Below are 16,043 nucleotides of genomic sequence, written 5' to 3' on the forward strand. Positions count from 1 at the left end.
CTGGCCATTCAGGCAACTCCCAATCCTGGAGTTCTGTCTGGTCACTATCAGAAGGAACACTTTGAGGGAAACCCTGGTGCAGCCAGCCCTGAGGAAGCATGGCCTGAGTGCCCTCACTGGTGGGTGGGAATAAAATGGAAGTGCACAGAGGAGATGTCAGAAGACCAAAACCTGGTTAATAGTCCTAGTGCTAGGTCATATAGGAAGCAGAAAGCATGATAGTGGCCTTTTGGGAACCCAAGTTGTCCTGGTGAAAGCAGAAAGGAGGAGACAGGATGGCTGTCAACAGTGTCAGCATGGGCATGGCTCCCAGGTATGGAGGTAATTGGGTCTTGGCTTCAATGCCACCCTTTTGGGAAGCCCTAAACCAACTGAGGTGTTCTTTTCCCTTGCTTCCCATATTTGTCCCAGTTGCAGCCCTGCTGTTATGTACTTACTCATCAATTTCTTATCTATACCTCTCACTCAATTGTTAATTCTTTGGGTTCAGTCTCATGCCATATTTACTCCTAGTACCTAATGCAGTGCCTGGCACACAGCAAGTGCCCTTGAGAACTTGTAGAGGGAGTAAAAAAATGCATGGATAAATGGCTGCAGCAAATCACAAGCTTTCAACTTTGACCCTTTTAGTCCCAAATAGTGGCATTCCATAGCTGAGGGTGGTAGGAACAGTTCACCCTGGGAGCAGGCAATAAGAGGAAGAATGAAGCCAACTAAAATTCGACTGCTTTTTGTTGGAATTTGTAGGGTATTTTTTTTTAAATAGGGTCTTGCAATGTTGCCCAGGCTGGTCTCAACTGACTGCTTTTTATTATTGCCATGCACTGGCAGTTCCAAACAATGTCAGTGTTAAAATATTTCTCCCTGAAAAAAAGAAAAGGAAAGGAAAAAAGGAAAATAAAAGTGAAAAGAAAAACTCCTATTGGCCTAAGTTCTAAATAATAGCTAGGTTACCACTGAGTTTTAACTATATGCATGTAAGCTTCAAATAAGCACCTTTTTATTATGTAAATAAATAAAAGTGATCTGTATCCCCACTACATTGTAAAATTTTTGTTGCTTGGTTTCATGTCTTATTCACCTTTGTATGGAAATTAATTCAGAAACCCCAGGCATAGAGTCTACTTCTATAATCCTAGCAGGCAGATGTAGCTCTGTCTGCTGCCTTCCAAGGTTAAGTTCATAACAGTTCAGAATCCTGCAAGCTCACTTCAGGTATAACCTGTGTCTCCAACCCTGCAGTATTTGGATATTGCTGTTTAAACAGTAGATTTGGCATAGATGATGGTGGCACAATGGTTGTAAACAAAAAGAAGCAGAACACCTGAGTTCGTTCAATTCTCTCATTGGGGTTTTCAGTTGTATCCAGAATTTAAAACAGTAAAATGTAAGAGTGTGAACAGCAACATTCACACATTTGTTTAGTAAGTACAAAGTTGTGCTCATACAGGAAGTTTACTGACTTTGAATAATAACTTTAAAAACAAAATTTACTCTTTTCTAGGTGTGAATTATTTGTTTTAAAATTTAAGAATGAATCAAGAAAATAAAACATTACACCAGTGGTATGATTTAGTAATTGTCTGACTTATACTTTTTGTAGACATTTTAGTTTTATTAAAATTGGCATTCTGATTTTTTTTACTGGCGTTGAGTCTATACACAAAGTTGAATAAAAGAAAAGTTTCACTGACGACATTTCTTTACTATTATTATTATTTGTCTCTATTCATGATTAACACTGAAAATAATTTTGTTGTATAAGGAAGTAATGTTGATATGGCTAGGCTGTGTCCCCCCCAAATTTCATCTTGAATTGTAGTTCCTATAATTCCGACATGTGGTGGGAGGGTCCCCGTGGGAGATCATTGAATCATTGAGGTGGTTTTCCCCATACTGTTCTCATGGTAGTGAATAAGATCTGATGATTTTATAAGGCGCTTCCTCTTTCACTTGGCTCTCATTCTCTCTTGTCTGTCACCAGGTAAGACATGCCTTTTCACCTTCTGCCATAATTGTGAGGCCTCCTCAGCCACGTGGAACTGTAAGTCCATTAAACCTCTTTTTCTTTATAATTTACCAAGTCTTGGGTATGTCTTTATCAGCAGTGTGAAAATAGACTAATAAAGTAAATTGGTACTGGCAGAGGGGGGTGCTGCCATAAAGATACCCAAAAATGTGGAAGTTGCTTTGGAACTTGGTAACAGGCAGAGATTGGAACAGTTTGGAGAGCTCAGAAGAAGACAGGAAAATGTGGGAAAGTTTGGGACTTCCCAGAGACTTGTTGAATGGCTTTGACCAAAGTAGCTTATAATAACATGGACAATGAAATCCATGCTGAGGTGGTCTCAGATGGAGATGAGGAACTTGTTGGGAACTGGAGTAAAGGTAACTCTTGCTATGTTTTAAGAAAGAATGGTGGCGTTTTGTCTATGCCCTACAGATTTGTGGAAGTTTGAACTTGAGGGAGATGATTTAGGGTATCTAGCGAAATAAATTTCTAAGCAGCAAAGCATTCAAGAGGTGACTTGGGTGCTGTTAAAAGCATTCCATTTTAAAAGGGAAACAGAGCATAAAAGTTCAGAAAATTTGCAGCCTGACAATGCAATAGAAAAGAAAAACCCATTTTCTAAGGAGAATTTCAAACCAGCTGTAGAAATTTGCATAAGTAACAAGGAGCCAAATGTTAATCACCAAGACAATGGGGAAAATATCTCCAGGCCATGTCAGAGAACTTCTTGGCAGCCCCTCCCATCATAGGCCCAGAGGCCTAGAAGGAAAAGATGGCTCCATGGGCTGGGCCCAGGGCCTTCCCTGCTGTGTGCACCCTAGGGACTTCATGCCCTGTATCTCAGCCACTCTGGCCATGGCTGAAAGAGGCCAATGTAGAGCTCAGGCCATGGCTTCAGAGGGTGCAAGCCCCAAGCCTTGGCAGCTTCCATGTGGTGTTGAGCCTGCAGGTGCACAGAAGTCAAGAACTGAGGTTTGGGAACCTCCACCTAGATTTCAGAGGATGTATGGAAATGCCTGGATGTCCGGGCAGAAGTTTGCTGCAGGGGAGGGGTCCTCATGGAGAACCTCCTCTAGGCCAGTGCAGAAGAGAAACGTGGGGTTGAAGCCCCCAAAAAGAGTCCCCACTGGGACACTGCCAAGTGGAGCCATGAGAAAAGGGCCACCATCCTCCAGACCCTAGAATGGTAGGTCTACTGACAGCTTGCACAGTGCACCTGGAAAAACCACAGGAACTCAATGTCAGCCTGTGAAAGCAGCCTGGAGGGAGGCTGTACCCTGCAAAGCCAAAGGGGTAGAACTGCCCAAGACCACGGAACTCACCTCTTGCATCACAGTGGATATGAACATGTAGTCAAAGGAGACCATTTTGGAGCTTTAAGATTTGACTGCCCCACTAGATTTCAGACTTGCATGCAGCCTGTAGCCCCTTTGTTTTAGCCAATTTCCCCCATTTGGAATGGCTGTATTTAGCCAATGCCTGTACCCTCACTGTAGCTAGGAAGTAACTAACTTGCTTTTTATTTTAAGGCTCATGGGTGAAAGGTACTTGCCTTGTCTCAGATGAGGCTTTGGACTGTAGACTTTTGAGTTAATGCTGAAATGAGTTAAGACTTTGGGGAACTGTTGGGAAGGCATGATTGGTTTTGAAATGTGAGGACATGAGATATGGGAGGGGGCAGGGGAGGAATGATATGGTTTGGCTGTGTCCTCACATAAATCTCACCTTGAATTGTAGCTCCCATAATTCCCATGTGTTGGGGGGAGGGGACTGGTGGGAGATAATTGAATCATGGTGCAGTTTCCCCCATACCATTCTCTTGATAGTGAATATGTCTCACGAGATCTGATGATTTTATAAGGGGTTTCCACTTTCACTTGGCTCTCATTTTCTCTTGTCTGCTGCCATGTAAGACATGCCTTTCATCTTCCACCATGCTTGTGAATCCTCCCACCTCAGTTTCCCAAAGCACTGGGATTACAGGCATGAGCCACTGTGCCTGGTCTTTTTCATTTTAATTGCAGACACAGTTCTTTAGTACTTGCATGCTTCTGAGGCCTCCCAAGCCATGTGGAAATGTGAGTCCATTAAAGTCTTTTCTTTATAATTTACCCAGTCTTGGATATGTCTTTATCAGCAGCATGAAAATGGCCTAATACAAAGATAGTTTTTAAAAAAAAATCATTCACTCCAGGGTCAGCTATGATCCCAAATGAGTTCTGACTTTTAATTGGTTGGTTGGTTGGTGGGTTGGTGGTTGGTTGATTGGTTGGTCCTGTTAAAGAAAAAATTATTCAATGACACTTATTAAAGCACGGTAGGGCAGATTTTAGTCAGGACCACCTCCATAGGTGTAGGGACCATGGCAATGGAGTCTTGCAGTGGAAGAGATTGTGTTCAACTCTTAATATAACATGGGCAAGTGGGAATTTATAGCCTTGCAGAAGGGTGGAGAAGGAGGGATAGAAAATTCCTAAGAGGAAACATCATCGGTAAGGAAAGGGATGGGTTCTGGCTACAGTGATCTAACAGGCTTCTTGCTAAAGATAGGCCAGGGTGATTAGGTATTACCTGGGTGGTGGAGGAGGATGAAGAACCTGATCAGATGTTGGGGGTAGGGAGTTCCTACTACATTGACCTAATAGTTTTCTTGCAAAAACTGGATTTTTCAAAAAATTACACAGAGGGGTATAGGAGATATGTTAAGAGCCTTACTAAAGTTTGGTCAAGAAAATAATCTTTGTCATTTTGTTTAAACTCTTTCTGCTTCCTTTTTCTCCACTCACTAGGACCTAAACATGCCAAATTTGAGGTTTAGTATTTCAAAGAGCTTTGAAGTTTAATGCTGTGAGATTACATGGGACTGTGAGTTTTTCAAACACCCACAAATCACATTTAAATTCAGGCTTCCAACAACCAGTGGAAACTACATGGCAACTGGAACACGTTAGAATCAGGGTCAAGAATGAAAAGCCACCATGATGGCTTTTCACATGTAAAGCACAGTGTTTTGCAACTCGACCAGTTGTCCACAACTTAAGCAAGGAGGGACCAATCTAACAGGAACAGAGATGCAAGAAATAGAACTAGCCCCAGGAAATTGAGTATTCAAGCTAAGATGCAAAGGGCCCTAGCACACCCTCTCCCCACATATACCTGCACCATAAGTATGTACCAGCAGCTAAAAAGAAATGATTTTATGTTTCTTTCCTCTTAGAGTTACAGCCATTCTTCATTTATTCATTCGTTCATTCTCAATTGTACACGTACTATGGCCAGGTACTGTGTGAATAATGGGGATACAGTGGTGAGCAAAGCCCTTCCCCTATGGATTTTATGGTCTAGCATGTGAAGCAAAAGTCCACTAAGTCATGACACACGTCACCAACCGAGGAGAGTGCCATGTGAGATGGTTTCAGGCTTCAAGAGGTCAGAGCAGATCAGCTGAGACTGGGGCCTGCGGCACAGCTTTCCTGAGAGGACATGGTCCTTCCTAGGTGTGAAGCATGTGCTGGCTTTAACTAGGCAAGAGACTGGGTAGAGAGAAGGAGACCCAGGAGCAGTCTTGGTGACGGGGGCTATTTCAGGGCAAGAAGGAAGGGCTATGAGGTGAAGAGCCACAAGCTCAGGGAGAACTGACAAGATGCCCCAAAGAAAGATGGGCATGTCACACGGGGCCTTGATGATCATGGCAGAATGTTAGACTTTATCCTAGGAGCATCAGGAAGCCCCTGCAGGCTCCAAGAAAGATGGTGAAATACTCAGACTACCATGTCAATATGTCAACTGTGTCTGTGCCATACACACAGCACAAGGGTGGAAGCCACACTGTTCCAGTTGAGAGGGCTGGGAATTGTTCATGGGTGTGGAGACTTTCAGGATTAAGGGTTAAGGGGGCCTCCTCCCTCAGCCTCTCACACCTGGTTACAAAAGCAGGAAGTAGAATTTCAGGTTGACTAGCAGGATACTCACTCCTTATAAAAAAAAAAAAAATTTAAGACAAGGTCTCACTCTGTTGCCCAGGCTGGAGTGTAGTGTCACAATCGTAGCTCACTGCAGCCTCAACCTCCTGGGTTCAAGCAATCCTCCTGGCTCAACATCCTGAGTTGCTAGGACCACAGATGTGTATCATCATACCTGGCTAATTTTTATTTCTTACTCTGTAGAGATGGGGTCTCACTATGCTGCCCAGGCTGGTCTAGAACTCCTGGCCTCAAACAATCCTCCCACCTTGGATTCCCAAAGCACTGGGATTACAGGCATGAGACACTATGCCTGGTCTTTTTCATTTTAATTGCAGACACAGTTCTTTAGTACCTAGTATGCTAAGTACCACTGGAGATTCATGAGAAGAGAAAGAGTAATAGGAAAAGATTAGGGTGACCAAGCCTCAGATCAGCAAGCAAACTATCAGAGATTCACAGATCTCTCTGAAAAGAAAAACGTGGCCTGAGATATTTAACAGATTCTCTATCAGGACTGTTTCTCATATGCAGCAATATATCCGACCCAAAGGACACAATTTGGTTAATGTCTTAATAATACAGAAGTAAACATACCCAAGCAGGTTGCTGCAAGTCAGAGATCTCAGAGATTAGCCCAATGCTGGTCAGGTTGTCAAGTGTTTGTGAGAGTGACTGGTGTAGTATTCTCTGCCCTGCCTGTGGCAGGCCAGGTCTCATTAACAGTTGAACAGGCAGCCCTCCCTAACAAGTGTTTTAGCACTGACTGAGTGGTTAAATATTAAAAGCTGAAAGAACCAGTGCCCTTATACAAAGGCTGGAATGTAACAAAAGCCCACAAAGAGTTTCGCCTGGGCCTTTCCTGGACCTTGAAGCATGACAAATAATGAAGGAATTCTTAACAGGACCCATAAAGGATTAAACAAGTTTTTATGGGTGGTCTAAAGAAACTCCCCAGACCTCCACAAACAGGTTTTATTGGGGGTCTAAAGGAACTCGATAAACCTCCATGATTTAGCAGGAGACAAGATAAGGGTTATTACCCTAGCACCTGGACCCATCTGGATTAAGTAAATTTACTGAGGCTCCAAAGGAAGGTCTTCAAAACTCAGACCTTAACTATAGATTAGAAGACGTTAATCACTTATGTCTTTGGATGAATGCACACTTGCATGTAGACATATAGCTTAGAAGGTATATAATCCCTGGAAAACTGTAATTTTGAGTTGGTGTGGCAATATTTTCCAGGCCTTCTCCTTGTACCTAATTACAGAATTAAACTCTCTTCTTTCCTAGTTCATCTGCATCTCATTACTGGGCCGTGAGAATAAGCAGCCTGACCTCCGGTTTGGTCTGGGAACATGCCTAGTCAAGGGCATCAATAGGGTCACAGAATAGAGGTTGGTCCGTGGCCATTCAGCCTTGCCCTTTCCTGCCTCTCTTCACCCAGCCACACCTTTCCCTCTCCTTCTTCCCACCTCTCCCACTCATCAAAGGACGAGCTGGCCAATCATTTCCAAATGGGGAATACTAAAAACACAGGGGAAGTGCAGATAACTTCTAGCATTTCCTGTCCCCTCAAGAGGATACTTAACATAGATTTTCAACAAAAGAATACCATGGCCTAACTGTGTGAGGTATTAATGGAGGTTAATTTATAAAAAAGGAGGAGGAAAGCTGTGCTTGCTTTCTCAGCAGGGAAGCCTATGGACTGAGCCAGGTCTGAGTTCTGTGCCTACGCAGGCTGCCCGGATCTAAACTAGGCACTGTAAACAGGGCACTGCAGGAGAGAGACTGACCTCACCAACTGCGTGGGAGCTGGGTGAGGCCTCTCGCTACCGGCTATCCCCCACTCCCCCACGAATTCTGCTGCACAGCAGAGACAGCCATACTCCCCTCTGGGTCATAATCCCATTGGCCTGAGAACCACCCCTGCATCCCCCACAGTGGCCATAGCAAGCCCCGGCCGAAAGCTCAGACCAGCCTAACCCTGCCCCTAACAGATGGTATTTCTCTACCAGCCCTGGTAGCATAACACAAAAGACATAAACTCTTGGGAGCTTTATGGTCCCACCTACGAGCTGAGAAACAAGAATACTTACCCTGGTCAACTTAGAGCAAGCTTATGTCCCACCACTACTACTGCAGCAGGAGCTCTCTTGCAAATTCCACCTCCGGGCTGGTAGCCATTCAACTCAGACCATTACAGCAACTCTTGGCAGAAAAACACTGCTCCCAGAAATAAGAAAACAACAGCTAACACCACTGCCTGCAACACCACGGTCCTGAGTCTGCCCACATGACAACTTCGCTGCTAGCATAACCAACATTTGAGAAAGCTAGCACACTAAATGTATTCTACAGCCAAGGAATCTCAGAGCCTACATCACTTCCCTGCCACTTCCACCCCTGCAGGTGCTGGTATCCACTGCTGGGAGACGTCAATATGGGTCACATCACAGGACTCTTTGTAGATATTCCCCAGCACCAGACAAGAGCCTGGTAGCCCCACTGAATGGCTAGACCCAGAAGAGCAATAATAATCACTGACGTCCAGCTCTCAGGAAGCCCCATTCTCAGGGGAAGGGGGAGAACACCACATCAAGTGATCACCTTGTGGGACAAAAGAATCTGCACAGCAGGCCTTGAGTTCCAGATCCTTCTGCTGGTGGGAAGTTTCTCACATCAGAGACACAGCTGCAGTGCTGGGCACAATAGGTAAAGTTTAGGTGAGCAAGATCAACTATATCACAAATATCGAGATGAAGAGAACTGAAATAACTTTTCCCAGATTTGTTTTCCTTGTTTTCCCTTGTTCTCTCACCCAAATCCCCTAATGACTGCTTGTGGCCCTTCCCCACTCCACAGAACCCAGAACATGAAGTTCAAAAGGATAATGGAATTTATGGGGAATAAACTAGAGGAAGAGCCTGTCAAAAGAATTGCTCAGCACACATCTTTTGAAAGTAAGAAGAAAAACCAGATAACCAACTACATAATGATAACCTGTGACATCATGGACCACTCCATCTCCCCATTTATGAGGAAAGCTGCCTGCCAACCATCATGAATTTCCTTGAGAAGACTATTACTACATAACTAGTATTTTGGGAAAGAATATTAATATGTTTATTTCCTTTTTATTCATTTTTTAAAAGATAGAAACTCACTCTGTCACCCAGGATGGAGTGCAGTGGTGCAATCACAGCTCACTGCAACCTTAAACTCCTGTGTTAAGGCAATCCTCCCACCTCCAGCCTCCCAAGTAGCTGAGACCACAGGTACACACCACCATGCCCAGCTATATTTTTTATTTTTTGTACAGATAGGGTCTCACTGTGTTGCCCAGGCTGGTCTTGAACATCTGGGCTCAAGCAATTCTCCCACCTTGGCCTCCAAAATGCTGGGAGTTCAGGCATGAGCCACCATGACCAGCCTTATTACCTTTTTAACTAACATGATGCTGCCAATAATTTTGAGGTTTTCTCAAAATATTAATAAGTCTTTGAAAGAAAATAGATTGTGATGTGTACCTGTAATAAGAATTTATACTTTTTAATTATCTCTAAAGTTTCACTTTATGGAAAAAGTATTCAGAATAGACTTCCCGTCCAATCTCTCAAGCACAATTGTACTGCTTTTCAGGGACCATTGGAGGGTGGAAGGATTACTTCTCAGCAGCACAGAATAAGAGATTTGATGAAGACTAGGGAGGAAAATGGCTGACTCTTCTCTGACCTTCCACACGGAGCTCTAAAGAGAGAGACAAAGTCTATACTACACAGGGGCAATTTTATTACCCTATCTTCCAGTTTTTATTCCCCTTATCACTGTTTTTCTCTAGAAATGAGCTTGCTCAAATGTTCAGGCAAGAACTGTAAATTACCCTTTCCTCTCTGCATGCCCCTGGAAAATAAAATCGTTTTGTTAGCTAAGGAGCTGGGCTCAACATTCTTCACAAACTGACTGAATAGTTGTAAAAGAAATTTGGAACCTTGTCAAAAGTCTGGTGGTTAAGTCTCCAAACCAAAGTTTCAAGGTCCTGAGGTCAGCTGGCCACGTTCTTCCACCTGTCACCTGGCCCTGTCCTTCCCAGGAAGAGTATCTTCTCTGATGGGTGCTTGGCAGGAGAACCCCCCGACAGCTTTGCTAAAGTTTTCTGAGAGCTAAACCAGTCTAAGACTTTGCCTACCCAGTCTTCCTTCCTTCCCTCTTTCCTGCCCTTCTCCACAGGGGTTACTACTACACCAGGCTCTGACAGCCCTGCTCATTTATAAATCCCTCACAAGCGTTGTCCCTCAATAAATCTCTTACTCTTACTCTCTCTCAGTGATAGGCCAAGCATCTGCCTATCACTGAAAAGGGAGCAATATTCTCCCTTTGTTAAAGTGACCATTATATTTATGATTTACTGTTAAATTCAGATGTGCAAATACTAGGTTGAGTCATTTGAAATTGGTATTAAAAAAGAAAGCAAACATTCAAGAATCACAGAGGCAGTAACTTCAGAAAGATGAGAATTACTGAAACAGGATCTTGGAGGAGGGGCATGTGGAGAAAACCCCCACCCCTGGGGAAGGAGCACAACTTGGCCAGGGCTCTGTCCCTGAGGACACTGTGAAGATGCTGACTCTGAAGTGACCTGCACACTGGACTCTGCTGCTGCTACAGGAAGTGAATTATCTCGGGGATACCACTCACTGGAGCAAGAAGGCAGTGAAGAGAGCAAGTCCCTACTCCTCCTTTTGTCTCTCAGTCTCCCTGTGAGCAGAGACTCAGAGAAGATGCACCAGCTGGCCCAGTGGAAACACAGATGGCAGAGTCCCAGCCCAGCATCTCAAAGAAAACCCGAGACACGTGAACTAGGACATGAGAGGCAATAACTTTATAAATAGGCCGGCCAATAGCTGACCTTTTTAAGCTCAAAAATGGCCATTTCAAGTAGTTCAACCTAATGTGTGTGTTTGTGTGTGTGTAAATATAAATGTATATATGTAAATATAAAATATATTCTCATGTAAAAAAAAAAAACCCAGGCCGAGCACAGTGGCTCATGCCTATAATCCCAGCACTTTGGGAGGCCAAGGCAGGCGGATCACCTGAGGGTGGGAGTTCGAGACCAGCCTGTCCAACATGGTGAAACCTCGTCTCTACTAAAAATACAAACTTAGCTGGGCGTGGTGGCGCATGCCTGTAATCCCAGCTACCCAGGAGGCTGAGGCAGGAGAATCGCTTGAATCTGGGAGGTGGAGGTTGCAGTGAGCCGAGATCATGCCATTGCACTCCAGCCTGGGCAAAAAGAGTGAAACTCCATCTCAAAAAAAAATAAAAAATAAATAAATAAAAATCTAAACTTACCTAAAATAAATCAATAGACTTACTATTGTTGGCAAACACTTCCTCTCCTCCTTCTGCTGGAGACTCCAGGTGGCAGGTCTTCTCTGAAGTCTCAAAGCCCCTGCAAGGGCTCTCAGGAGCAGCGGTAGTGACTGCAGCTGAGGCTGCAAAACGACTGAGAGTGGGATGCCACAGCGGCTATTGTGAACTTGGTAGAATTCTCTCCATCTGACCAACTGAGGCAATGTTTCTCTGATGGCCTTTATAATGGTTTGTTTGAAAGGTGTGGTTAGTGCCAATGCCCAGCATGCCAGGTGACACATTCTAGAAAGTAAATGAAGTAGTATGAGCTCTAAAATCCCTTCAACATGACTGAGGGAAGCACCCTTGCTTGGGTTGAGTCAATCTAAATGCTGAGAGAAATCCCAGCAGAGGTGGTCCCTGGAAAAATCTGCCTCTCCAACACAGTGGCAGGGCCCATTTGTTCAGTGGCCCATTGTTCAGCAGCCACTCATTTCAAACTGAGTGGAACTTACAGCCCCGATAAGGCACACACCTGGCTGAGCCAGCAGCTAAGTGACATAAATAAGGGGCTGCCAGTCCTCCCACACTACCAGGGAGCCAGAATCTCAGAATTAGAAAAAGCACTTAGAGATCATTCAGACAGGTGGTCAGGTAGCTCTTTTGATGTCATTAACTGAAGTGTCATTGTCTACATATGGAAAAACTGGAAGTTTCCACAAAGGTTAAATATACCAATGATCCAGCAGTTCAAATCATAGTCATACACCCAAGAGAACAAGAGAGAATGCATCTGTCCCCCACCCCAAAAAAAAAGTGTGAAAATATCATAGAAGCTCTATTCATATTCATAATCACCAAAAACTGGTATCAACATATATGTCCATGAAAATAAGAATTGAGTAAAAAATTCTGGTATATTCATTTAGTGATATAGTATATAGCAATAGAAATAAATGAACTACTGATACTTGCTGCTGATACTTGATGAATTTCAAATACATTATGTTGAAAGAACAAAGCCAGACACAAAGGAGTACATAATGTATGATTCCATTAATTTGAGGATTAAGAACAGGCAAAACTAAACTATGGTGACAAAAGTCAGAACAGCCTCTGCCTTGAGTGTGGGGCACTGGTGCAGCATCGCCTGGGAAGGAGCATGAGGGAATTGTCCAAAGCAATGGGAATGTCCTATATCTTGATCTAAATGGTAGTTATGTGGGTGCATACAGAAGTATAAATTCATCAAGACATAAACTTACACTTTATGCATTTGTCTGCATGTAAACTGTGCCTCAATATAAAAAAAAACTCGTTGTAATAATAGTCCTCAAATATTGCAGTCTAACCTCTCACAGAACAGAAACAGACCTGAGATTTAGGTAACTCTCTAAGTCAGTCTTGGAAGTTGGGATGGAATTCCCAGCTGGACTGTCCCAGCTGACAACATGTGAACCTAACATGGGCACCTAGCATGTGATATGTCAATAGAAGCATGGGTCTCCCTGGGTCTGGGGAAGGTGTTTCTCCAAATCTCCATGGATAACCAAACCCAGAAGGGAGAATCACTTTCCTTTCTGTAGGGAGAGTAACTCCAGGTGAAGAGAAGGAAGAAGGAAGGGAATTCCTGGAGGCTTGCTCCAGGCATTCCTTCAATATTTTCTCTCAATTCCCCATCTCCATGGGCATCCACAGGACCAGGAAGTGACCTCCTGGACTTGGGCAGGCCCCTAGACTGGTGCCCCACTGCTGTTCTTCCTCCTGGCAGTACAGAGGTGCAGCCCTGCCAGAATCTCACCAGTAGAAAGAGTGAGGCCTATTCTGGCACAATGCTGAAGATTTTGTTCCAGTTCTACCCAGGAGTCATGCAAATTGTCTCTTTGTTTGCCTGAACATATTTACCTGTAACGAATGACCAGAGCTCTGTGCCCAAAGCACTGAATACATAAAACCCGTGTGAATCTCGACTTTCATTTACTTTTTACTTTCCCTTGCTGGTGCCCAAGACCACGGTGGAAGGAATGGCTAAGGATAAGGTGGAGGAGACAAGTGAGTTAGAATGGGGCTTGTTACCCCGAGAAGAATTTTCCCAAGTGAATGGAATCATTCTTCAAAAGAAAGTATGCGATTTCTGGGATAAGATCTGGAACTTCCAAGCCAAGCCTGATGACCTGCTCATTGCTTCTTACCCCAAAGCAGGTATGTACATGTACATGAGAAGAGGGAAGTAGAAGTTGGAGCATGTATCAGCACCTTATGGGGTCATGTAGTAAAGTCAAAGAGCAGAGGAAGGAAGTGTCCTTGTCTATAAATCAGACAGAATGGCAAAGGATCTAAGATTTTTCCATAAAACTATAGGGATTTTTTTAGAGATAGAGTAGTTGGTATATCGAAAATATATAACAGTCAAAGCAGATTCTTCAGATTAAAAAAATCCATGTTATTCATTTTTTTTCTTTCATTCAACAATTACCTATCAAGAATCTTCTAAATGCCAGAGACTGGCACCAAGCATAGTGATCGGTAAAATGTTTGTTATCTTTGTCCTGCAGAGATTTACAGTACAGTCTAGAGAAGAACATTAAACCATTAAACAAATCATTTCACAGAATTTTGATTACCTGTGATAAGATCTTAGAAAGAAATGTAGAGGGTGTAATGAGAGAACATTGGGGGGTCCTAATTTAGGTTAAGGAATTAGTACTCTGAAATTCTGAGCTACTGTGATTATTACATAGGGAATGTATTATCAGTTTGCTCTGGCTATGAAACAAAGTACCACTAGCTCAGCGGCTTAAACAATAGATATTTATTGTCTCACAGTTTGAGAGGCCAGAAGTCCAAAATCAAGGTATCAGCAGACTTGGTTTCTTTCGAGGGCTGTGAGGAAAGGCACTGTTCCAGGCCTCTCTCTTTGGCAGGTATATGGCATCTTCACATTCACATTGCACTCTCCATGTGTGCACATCTACCTCCAAATTCTGCCTTTTTATATAGACATCAGTCATACTGGGTTAGAGCCATCATAATGGCATCATTTCTATTTGATTACCTCTATAAAGACTCTATCTCCAAATAAGGTCACATTCTGTGGTACTGTGGGTGAGAACTTCAACATATTAATTTGGGGGGGGACACAAGTTAGCCCATAACAGAGAGCATGGAGAGGAAGGTTTCCATATGCAGACAGGAGCAGTAGGACTTACTGATAGATGATATATGGGGGGTGAGAGAAAGAGAGGAGACGAGCTTTGGGGCTGGAATGATCAGGTGGATGCCAGTGCCAAGAACTGACTCAGGGAAGTCCAGCGAGGACCAGGTCTGAGAGGGGCCAGGGCATCTATTAGGCAGTTGAATGGATTGAAAGGGGTCAAAAATGGACTGGGGAATACAAGATGTGTGTGTGTTGCCATTTCCAGAAGAGAAAGAAAGTAGCTTGGACTAAGGAGGTGAGAGTGCAAATGAAGAGTGAGAGAAAAATTGAGATGTATTTTGGAGGTAAAATTACTTGAGACCCGGGAGGAAGTGATGACTTGTGAGTGACTCTCTTCTGGCTTTATCAAGTGAGTGGCCTCTTGTGCTGGGATGGGAAAGCCTGGGAGAGGGAGAGGCATTGGAGCCTATGCAGGAGGTGGGCAGGTTAAACTACAGCTCAGTTTGGGATATGTTAAGTTTGAGGTGACCTTTAGACCACTAAGTGTTGATGTCAGGGGGCTGTCAGAAATACAGCACAGAGGGAAGCCCACTCTGGCTTAAGATATAACTGGAGTTGCTACAGATAGTGAAATCTCAGATTAAATGGCCTACGGCAGAGCCTGAGGCAAGGATTCAGGTACACGTGATTTATTGGAAGGCTGCTCTTTAGGGAAAAAAAAACAAAAAACCAGTAATGGTATGTATAGGATAGGGGAAGGGAAGGGGCCAAGTAAAGATGTGGCATTGGGTAAAGCCTTGCCCTGATGTGGTTAGGGCAGGAGGGGAAGGAGTAGAAGAATGGAGACTTTCTCCATTAGGAGCCTCCCTTCAGAGGAAGACACTTCTCTAGCAAAGCAGGTAGCTGAGAGACATGAGTGGCCAAAGCTCACAGCCATGGAGGAGGTGAGCGGGTGCAAGAGGCTGGTACAGGGGATCTGAGGAAGCCACCAACAGTGTCTACTAAAGATGGTGTTCAAAGCAATGGGAATGAATGAAATCACATGAGAAGAAAGCATAGAGGAAAAAGAGGGCACAGGACCAAACCCCAAGAAGCTTTCTCACTTAGATGTTGGACAGAGAAGAAGTCAGAAGTGGGTAGTGTCCTGGCAACCAGTGGAGTGAATCTTTGAGCCAGAAAGATCTGAACTGAGTGCCTGTTTTGATCGAATTAATCACATGGCTGTCAGATGGGCACTGCACTTGGTGCTTGTAAACAGCCCCAGCCACAGCCTGGAATGACTAGTGGGTTTTCTTTCCTCAAGTTGTCAGTTGTATCAACACAGATTCTATTTGACTCTCCTGGAGGCAGGATTATCCCCTGAAAACTTGAACAGCCTTTTTTACAAAGCAGGTCAAGTTATCCAGGGTCATACTCTTAGTAACTTCCCTCTAGGATAACACTTATCAATGTGGAAGAAGAAATACTATGCTACAAGTGGGAAATAATTATGAAAAGAGAACTTCATTCGAGTGAGAAGTTTATCTCCTTGAGACTCATGAGAACTGAGCATTTT

The 16,043-nt window shown here is 43.8% G+C and overlaps 1 protein-coding gene across 1 annotated transcript in view; it reads left to right on the top strand.

Moving 5' to 3' along the window:
• The first annotated feature begins 13,355 nt into the window (after positions 1-13,355).
• The window catches only part of LOC116483972 (sulfotransferase 1C4-like), a 33,949-nt gene continuing 31,261 nt past the window's right edge, over positions 13,356-16,043 (top strand). Inside the window, exon 1 of the mRNA XM_032178552.2 lies at positions 13,356-13,533. Coding sequence (XP_032034443.1) covers positions 13,356-13,533 — 178 coding nt within the window. The remainder of the gene's footprint in view (positions 13,534-16,043) is intronic.

The sequence above is a fragment of the Hylobates moloch genome, unplaced genomic scaffold (assembly GCF_009828535.3).
Source record: "Hylobates moloch isolate HMO894 unplaced genomic scaffold, HMol_V3 SCAFFOLD_15, whole genome shotgun sequence".
NCBI lineage: Eukaryota > Metazoa > Chordata > Mammalia > Primates > Hylobatidae > Hylobates > Hylobates moloch.